General features: G+C 37.7%; 1 protein-coding gene across 1 annotated transcript; it reads right to left on the bottom strand.

The window, feature by feature from the left end:
* Positions 1-585: 585 nt before the first annotated feature.
* LOC121970751 (vacuolar protein sorting-associated protein 32 homolog 2-like) lies at positions 586-4920 on the bottom strand. Its single transcript, XM_042521660.1, has 7 exons — positions 4788-4920; positions 4524-4622; positions 2739-2838; positions 1633-1718; positions 1448-1539; positions 1122-1230; positions 586-1038 (listed from the first exon to the last, which is right to left on the bottom strand). Exons 2-7 carry the CDS (start codon positions 4593-4595, stop codon positions 847-849), a joined length of 651 nt encoding a protein of 216 aa, XP_042377594.1. The 5' UTR covers positions 4596-4622; positions 4788-4920; the 3' UTR covers positions 586-846.
* Between the last annotated feature and the right edge of the window lie 4709 nt (positions 4921-9629).

Here is a 9629-nt window from a genome sequence, read left to right as displayed (position 1 = left end):
ATAGTTACTTTCTCTCTTTAAACACTTTTAATATTTGTACTTGATATCAGCGTTGTTGTTCTCATGACAATGTGTATACATGAATATGAGCATTAGTCTAGCGATACGCTGATACCTCGGCTTTGTGAATAACCAACATAATCATGTGCTTACAGAATTATCACACCAATGACATATGACAAATGGATTGGTTTGTCCGGTCAAAGCTACAATGACAATCGTCTATTCTAGATCAAGAAACCAGTATGCAAAAGAATCCATCAGTAACTGCTAATTAGAAGTAGAAATACATGATCCAGTCAAATCTTTCATCACTAGATACTAACAACTCCCTCGTAGTTTACTAAAAGCAATGACAGTAAAAAGCACAAAAGGTCATATATGTTATGTTATTGAAGCCTCTAATCTAGGTTTTCATGTTTTAGAACTGTTTCAAGAAAAGTGAAACTCATATTTATAACTAAAATTGCATCTTAATTAAACCCTTAAAAGTAACACACACACACACACCACAATATGTATACTAACAGTGCATTTTTATCAAACTCTTAAAATTTAAAACCAAATACAAGATACTATCACAAGTAGAGAATAGTATTAGTTAGACAGCGGAAGAGACAAACGTGGCAAGACAAGCACGAAGGTACAAACAAGAGGCAAACTGAATTGTGATTCCAAATGAAAAGATGATACAAAGAAGATACAGAGATTTACCCATTTTCATGAGGTTCACCAAATTTCCACGAGCTTTACAAGTGTTCCTATCAGTAAATGTTAGGGGGCATATATGATGGAAAGGATAGATCCAAGAACTGCAAACTTGTACATTTTACCGCTCAAAAGTCTTTACATGGCCATTTCAGCCTGTAGTGCTGCAATTTCATCTTCCTCGGAACTATTCTTTTGTGGAACAGGTCGAGTGGGAAGTCTACCAGTAGGAACTGGCAGTGAAGCAGCTGGAGCAGTTGTAGCTGGCTGAAGCAACTGATCCATCAATTCATAGTCATCCAACTCATCTAGTTCTGCTAGCAATTCGTCCTGATATTTGAACAAGACCAGAGTTAATGACATGAAGAATAAGAAACAAGATGAACAAACAGGGGTGGTTTATAGGGCAATACTTCATCAAAATCAGCTCCAATAGGAATAGATAATGCTTCTTGAATTTGTTTCATATTTTCTGTTTGTGCATTGATCTCATCCATTGTTGCATCAACATCATCAATATTACTGAAATAGAAACCATAACCAACTAGTTAGTTTTCTCTTCGCACAAATATCATATATGAAACTTACGAATCAAATAAACCACCAAGAAGCAAGAAATTTTTCTGATTCAAGTATTCAACCGTTCAGAATTATGGATACAAAATGTGTAAGTTGCTTTTCCTATTACCCAAATGGCAATGATGTGGCATGACTGAAATAAACAATATCCAATACTTACGTAGCTTTCTGCATAGCTTTCATGACAGCTGCTCCAGCTCTCAGTGCATCTACTGTCTCAGTAGTAGCTTTTGCACCTTCCAACATTATCATGTAAGAAAAGAAAGATAACCCAGATAACATTACTTGATTACAAGACATATCCAAGGTGCAAAACGTGATATGTAATTTCTGATTCTGGAATACCTGATCATGAATTCGCAACTGGAAATTGCTAAGCTGCTCGACTTGCTGCTCATAAAGTCTTTTCCTTTTCAAGCATTGTATAGCAGCTGCATTAATAAAAACAAATCTTGTTGACAAATATACCTACTTTCAAGCAAAGAGCAGTTTCTGAATTTTTTTAGATTTTTCAAATTACAAATATGGTTTTTATTTTTATGAATCCAATACAAATCACGCTCAAAATTTTTTTTGTAGAGTTTCTGTGCAGCTATTTGGATTTTTTTCTTCTAAAATTGAATACCATAGTTATTGAAGTTGAGTAGAGTTTTTGAGGTTTTTAATTTCATTCGAACCCAAAATGTGAAAATGAAAGGGACAAAAAAATCAAAGCCAGGGATGTCCCCAGAATAAAGCCCCATAAATTCAAGTTAAGCAGAGTTGAATTGGTACGGCTACATTGTGCAAGGATCCTTTATATGCAACTTACATGAGCCAAGTTATAGCCATAGGGTTACATTATAATTAAAAGATTGAGAAGGTGCCTATCATTATTAAACAATGAATTCAACATATGCAACTTAGTCAAAAGGAAATACATGAAGAGGATTTTAAAGATAAGTCATGCATGAAAAGTCTAACGTGTGCCTTGATTTAATGCATAAACTAGTTGTTGTCGGGTTGATCTCATAGACGCAAGGTGATTTTACTATGAATCTCCATCTTTTCCTTTTCAAAAGTTGTTGCCAACTGAGACTCCTCCATGCTTTCTATTTCCCTTGGCAAGTTGGTTGTAAGTAGAAGAAAATGGATATTTCTCTTTCGCAAAGAATTGCCAAAAGAAGTGCCATATTAAATGAAACAAAGAAGCAACACCTTTTGTTTGTTGGTCTTACAAGTAGCAATGATTCTTCGTATGAACATCATGGGAATTTCTCTTGAACAAAGAGTTGTCAAAATAAGTGCTATGTTAAATGAAATAAACATGAGAGACATTTTACTTGTTGGTCTTATAGATAGCAGTAATTCTTTGCATATACATCAGGGCAAGAAACCCATGTTCATCAAAAGTGCATTATCAGTTTTATCAGTCATGAAAAATAAATCTAATAGCAGATAAAAATTCCTACCTCTCTTGTTTTTGGCTTTAGTGAACTCCTTGGCCTTCTCAACCTCTGTGGCCATCTTCTTCAGAAGAACTTTCTCTTTTTTCTCTAGCATCTCAAGTGTCTGAAATAAATCAAGATATGCTATCAAGTCATCAGGATATCATCTAGAATTAGACTAAAATTTTTTACTTGTAGTCATGAAACAAATAATCAGATGCCATTATAACAATATAACTTATTTTTAGGAATGCCAATTTAAAACTAACACAAATATGAAACACACTCTGATGGCACTCCTGGATCTGATTGATTATGGTGGTTTTGGAACAACGCATCCATAAATCTGATAAAAACGAAAATACTACCAGGATCAAGTATGATATGAATTAGTAAAGCTACTCTGTTTGGATATGCCAAGCTCACTAAGGACAGTTCATTTAGAAAATGTAAATGCACTTAAGGCAACATCTCATCATAACCGCAATATGCAATCTCTAGATTCATAAACTTCTGTGGTTTAAGGTATTTTAAGAATTGAATAAAAACAATTTTAGGCACTCAAACTTTGAAGAAAGCAGTGAATTGATAACTCAAATAAAATTGTCAAGATTTGTCTAGTCAATCTTTCAAAGTGATAGCAAATACGAGCACAGTTATTCTTGCCATCAAGTGACAGACAATTTATACCTCCATGTCTTCTATAATTCCTTTTGGGAGAAGGAATGAGCAGACAATGATGGCGTTTGCCAAGAAAAAAAAGAACTTGTAGAAGGATTGTGGTGGGAGATAGAGTTCAAAGCAAAACTCCCTTCTTTGCAGTTGTTCTTGTTGCAGGTGTTGAAGAAGTCAACGCCACACATCACATAACTCAAGGCAACTTATTTCATCAACATTCAACTTCTTCAGCTTGGCAAGCAACATGGGAGAAAAAGTGTGCCAAAGTTGAAAGTGGTCGATATTCACACATCACCATGCTCAAGGTGGTTTATTTCATCGAGCTTACCTCCTCTTCAAATGAATAAGGGAGGAATAATTAGAACCCTAAGGCAAATGGGATGCAAAAATGATATTCTATTTTTTAACTATGGCACATTTTCCCCTCGTGGTGTGCCTTGTGCACTTTATGAAGGGGATGTTAATACAATTATGCATTTTTTACAGTGCGGAAGATTAAGAAATCAATTACTAAAAATGTACAGTTTGAGATATGCTTTTCCTATTCTGTGCAAAGTTTGAATGCAAGGAAGTGTTTTCTTAAGAATGTATACATTGCAAGTGTTAAAAAATAAAAAAGAAGAGCACTGAGACCAATGTCAATTCACTTCTATTGCAAATCTTTCTTCCAAATTCCTGATACGAAATTTTACAGGATTAACAACTGTGTACAGCACTGATGCGAACTCATATTTATCTACCAAAATCCAACTCAATAATTAGAACTTTGAACTCTGAGAATCCGTTTCTCATATGTGATTAAGATTCTTATATCTATCACTAACACCAAACAGACTTGGAATCATATAGTCCAGTATGAATAAAAGGAAATATTGGATGAGGTTAATGGATATACAATTTATCCCGCAACAATGTTTACTGCATTGACAAATGCAAACTACCCAGTACAGCTTTTATATAAAAGACACTTCTCTTAGAGATAAATTTGAATTACAAAAGTCAAACCACAAAGAAGACCTAACGATTAAGATTTTTTTACCTTAGTCATTATCCAGAAAACCATGTTCGCCGTCAAATTCTCCAGATGCAAATGTGACAACATATAGTAGAACGTGAAAAACTGTAGATTACCTCATTGAGCTTATCCAGAGTAGCCAAGGCATTTGGCTGTTCTTTGTTCCTTCCGAATACCCTACTGAACATGATGAATCGTCTCGGACAATCTACAATCTGAACAAAAAAAAAGACGGAATTATGCACCTTTTTATCCTTCGAAACCCGAAGCTCAAACCAAACCCTCGTTGACCAAACTACAAGATTTCTATTAGACTAATGCAGGAAATCAAAGAGCGAAAGAAACGAAGTCGACATTAACATTGGACTCGATCAACTCACCAGAAATCTCCGCCGGATCAAAAATCAACTCTACGAGCGGAGAAGAGAAGATGGAGCGATCGATAGATAAAGGGAAGGATCGACCGCGCTTCGGAGGAAATATTGTTTGGAGGATACTTGGCTCATAAGAAATGCTGGCGGAGAAACGAGGAGCGGATTGAAATTATCAATATTTTATGAGGTAACACGGCTAAGTTTCCTTTTTTTTCCTTAGCCACCAATAAATGTGGACAATTTATAATAGACAAAATTCCATACATATATTGCATGTATAATACGTATAAATGAGTAGATATTAAAATGATAGAATAAATTCTACATTTAGCTGTCAACAGATTGAGAAAAATATACGTCGTCTATTCAAATTATTTATAGAAATTTTTTCACTAATGATATTATTAATCCTAAGATACAAAATTATGATATTATTAATCTAAGATATGAAATTATGTCATGCATATAAAAATAAAAAAAATAATATTAACATAATTTCATTTTGGATTCATCAAAATTAATTAGTAAAAGGTTAATATTCTTAATGTCCGAAAACAATGAAGGTGGTTTGGCTAAGAACGTGACTATGTTGTTAACCAAATGAAGAATTTGTACTGTCCTGCAATACAGAGAGCGTTAGTGTCAAGGAAGAGGTCCTCGACGTTAGCCTCTGATGCTCAAATCAATGATCAAGTTATGAGGAAAAAATAGTGGAAGAAAATTAGGGGTATAAACGAGCCAAATCGAGCCGAACAGTATTAGGCTCGAGCTCAGCTCGTTTAAGTTATATTCGAGCTCGAGCTTGGCTTGAGCTCGAATCGAGCTTTTATCACAAGGCTCAAGCTCGGCTCGTTTTAGAATTATCAAGCTCGCGAACAATTCGAGCTCGGCTCGTTATTAGCTCGATTATCAAAGTTAACGAGTCTAACTCATTAAGCGAGCTCAGGCTCGTTTTCGAGCTCATTTAGAGTTCATTTTTTGCTCGTTTTAGAGCTCATTTTTTGGCTCATTTTAAGGCTTTTTTTAGAGCTCGTTTTTTTGTTCGTTTTAGAGCTCGTTTTTTTGCTCGGTTTAAGGCTCGTTTTTTGGCTCGCGAGCCTATAAACGAACATGTTCGCGAGCTCACGAGCCGAATATCCTTAAGCTCGAGCTCGGCTCGATAAAACTATCGAGCTCGAAATCGAGCTCGAGCTCGGCTCGATAAGATAAACGAACAAACTCGAACGAGCTTTTTACCAAATCGAGCTCCGAATAGCTCGCAAGCCGTTTGGTTCATTTACATCCCTAAAGAAAACTATAGCAATAAGCGTGTAGATCTTATAAAGCATCGCATACCTTGTAGATTGAGACCTCTTTTTATAGTGTCACTCTTTATGTTCATGCATGCATCCCAAAATATTTACACACATTCTAAAGCATTCCTAAGAAAGGATAGGTTATAAAGTGACTTTGACACCTTCCCTTAAATGAGCGCGTAAATCTTTGTGATTTGACAGGCTGAAAGCTTCTAAAGCATGATTTGTCTGCAAGATATTCTCTGTCCTTTACAGAACAAAATTTCAAAAAAGAGTACGGAGCCACTAAGCCATGGGGCCCATAATAGGTTGATCGGCCACCATTCAAGAGGACTGCTCTCTCGACCTTGCCAAACGAACACAGTCAGTGACCCAATCTCCACTCAATCTCTTCATTAGCACAAAGGGATATATGGTATGTTTCAATCGGCTCACAACTCTAATCGAATGGAGTAGTTGGTCAGGTTACTCAATATTTAGCCTTAAGATTTACTCGCTTGTCTTGAGTTGAGGCATGAAACGTGGCCGATCGGGAGGATCGATCGGCCGAGTCCTCCCTACCCATTGCACTATGCCTAAGTGCAATAAAATCCATGGTCAGGCTCCGAAACTCAATCGACATCCAAGTCCGATTGCCCGTCCAGTCTCGATCGGCCACCCTAGTCCGCTCGACAGTTCGAGGTCCGATTAGTCATATGACCCACTCAGGTACATCCCTACTTTTGTTAGTGGCATGAACTTTGATTGCCACGCTAACTGGTCTCCTCGGTGATATATATATATATATATATAATTTTCATAAAACAACTTTTTCTCTCCTCGTCGAAGCCTCACGATTCTCCTCGTCATGCCCTGCCATCTCTTGATGCACCCTCCCTCGCCACGATGTCGACCCTCATCGTGACACATTCCCTCTCCCTCAACTGTCGAAGCCCTTCCAACCCTATTTTCATCACGCCCTTTGTTGCCACACCCTCTTTCACCACGACGTCGACCATCTCCGTGATGTCGACCATCGCCGCGACCTCAACCATTGTTGTGACATCAACCATCACCACGTTAAGCCTCCCTCCCTCGTCATGACGAAGCTAGGTTTTATTTCTCGCGCCCTCATCGTGCCCTCCCTCACCGCCCTGCCCTCTCTCGCCACACCCTCCCTCACCACGACATTGACCCTCATCACGACCCCGTACCCTCCCTCAACTGCTGACCCTTCTAGCCCTCTTTCGTTGCACCCTCCCTTGTCGCGACGAACCTCCCCGCGGGCCGCAACCTCGACCCTCCCTCGTTGTGCCCTCCCTAGAGCCTCCCTCACTCACGGCGACAGAACTAGGTTTTCCCCCACACATCCCTCCCTAGAGTCTCCCTCACTCCCCACATAGCTCCCTTGTCGTTGTTACTTCATCCTTGACTAGATATACTTTTTTTGGGCATCCAGAAAGGGCAAGGACTTCAACTACATTGGGCCATTCATATTTTCTGGTCTCATTATTCTTCTTATTACTGGTACTAGATAGGTATGGCTATTCAATCATTGTGAAAGAACTAACAAATTACTGCAAAACTAAATTATTCATAAATAAATAGTAACGGAAAGAGTTAACACATATAAAAGTGGTACAAAATTGTAGGTGTATGGATTTGTCATATTTTGTCCAACAATTTTTATAGTTGTCACTGTTTTTTTTCTATCATGATATAGGGTGTAAAGTCTCCTAACCATACTCACATAATTTTTGTTGTATTCCTATATATATATATATATATATATATATATATATATATATATATATATATATTCCCTTTTTCCTATTCAGTCTAATGTAGAATCATTGTGGAAGAAGTAAATATTGGATCGTTGCGCTAGAGGGGTGAATAGCGCTCGTGACTTTCACGTTTTTCATAAAATAGACGGAGATAAACGTAGCGGAAAGAAATAAAGATAAATGAAAACAAGCACTAATACATATTGGTTTTACTTGGTTTGAAGTCTGTAATGACTCCTACTCCAAGGCTCACACTCGTTGAGTGTTTACTTTGGACAATTTACTATCAATTTTAAATCACAATTACAAAGATGATTACAATAACATATACTTTGAATGCTATAAAAATTATACCGACGACTTTGTAACTCGGAGAGTCGTGCTTTCAATCGTCGAAGTCGCATTGCGGAGTCGCAAGATCATCCTTCAAGTAGTGCGCAAAAGAAGGATTGTAAAAATTAGTTCTGTAGAAGCTCTTGCCCGAAGACTTCCTTTATAGAGCGCTGAAGATGCCTTCAACCCCATGGAAGGCGCCTCCACCTGTGAAAGTTATCCCCACAGCATCGAAGTTGATAACTTTTACAATCTGCGAAGTTCATCCACCCAAAGGTGCCTTCAGGCAAATGGAAGGCGCCTCTAGTACTGTTCATCGGAGATGCCTTCAACCACATGGAAGGCGCCTTCCAACACCGTTTATCCAAGGATTTTTATGCATTTCACTTCCTGCAAGACATGTTAGTCCAAAACACCAAACATACCCTACAAAATAAAGTTAGCATAATAAAATAATATGGAAATAAAAATATTTGATAGTTTCAGACTGTTCGGTTCTGACTTTCGGATTTTTCCTGAAATCCTAGGTCGAATCGACGTCTACTATTCTCTCAACAGGGAACGCGTCCTCAGTTACTTCTCTCAGGAGAAATTACCTTTTGCTAGATCGGTCCTCCAGACCATCTGAATTTTTGCTCAGCATCTGAGATGTCAGAACTTCATACTAGTCTAATCCCCAACCCATCCAGTTTTCTACTTAGTATCCGCGACCCCCAGGATTTTTACCTAGTGTTCTCGACCCTAGGATTTTGCCCAACGTCCTCGACTCGCCAAGACTTTGTCCAATCCCCCGGACCATAACTTCGTTGCCTAACCACAGCTAGGACTTTTTCTTTGCCTAAGATCACTTAGAACTTTCTTGCACACTCAGTTTAACTTATTAAAACAACAATAACACTTACTTAGAACTCTTTGTCATTATCAAAACTCAAGTTCAATTGTCTAGTGCTCCTTGCACCAACACTAATAAATTCTTGCAAAACTAAATTATTCATAAATAAATAGTAATTGAAATATTTAACACACCTGAAAGTGGAACCAGATTGCCTATAAGTGCATGGATTTGTCATATTATGCCCAACAATTTTAATAATTATCATTGTGTTTTGCCACAATGATATATGGTGTAAATTCTTCTAAGCATACTTATATAATTTTTGTTGTATTCCATTCACATATATATATTTTTTTCTTTTTTCCTACTCAATCTATTGTAGATTTAGACATGCAACATGTTTATTGATTATACAATATATTTAAGATTGATTATAAATAGTATGTGATCCTGTCCGAACCAGGAGTCAACGGACGCTGGGGACGTGGCGCTCCCTGCTAGATCCTCGAGTGCTCCGGCGAACCTGCAACAAAACCGAGCCGGGAGGGGTGTCCCGGCGACGGCCCTCCGACGCTTAAGTCAGGCGAGGAATAACAAAGAGGTGGCTTCAGGGATTCAA

Source organism: Zingiber officinale, chromosome 4A (genome assembly GCF_018446385.1).
Source record: "Zingiber officinale cultivar Zhangliang chromosome 4A, Zo_v1.1, whole genome shotgun sequence".
Classification (NCBI taxonomy): Eukaryota; Viridiplantae; Streptophyta; class Magnoliopsida; order Zingiberales; family Zingiberaceae; genus Zingiber; species Zingiber officinale.
This window is presented reverse-complemented; position numbering and strand designations above follow the sequence as displayed.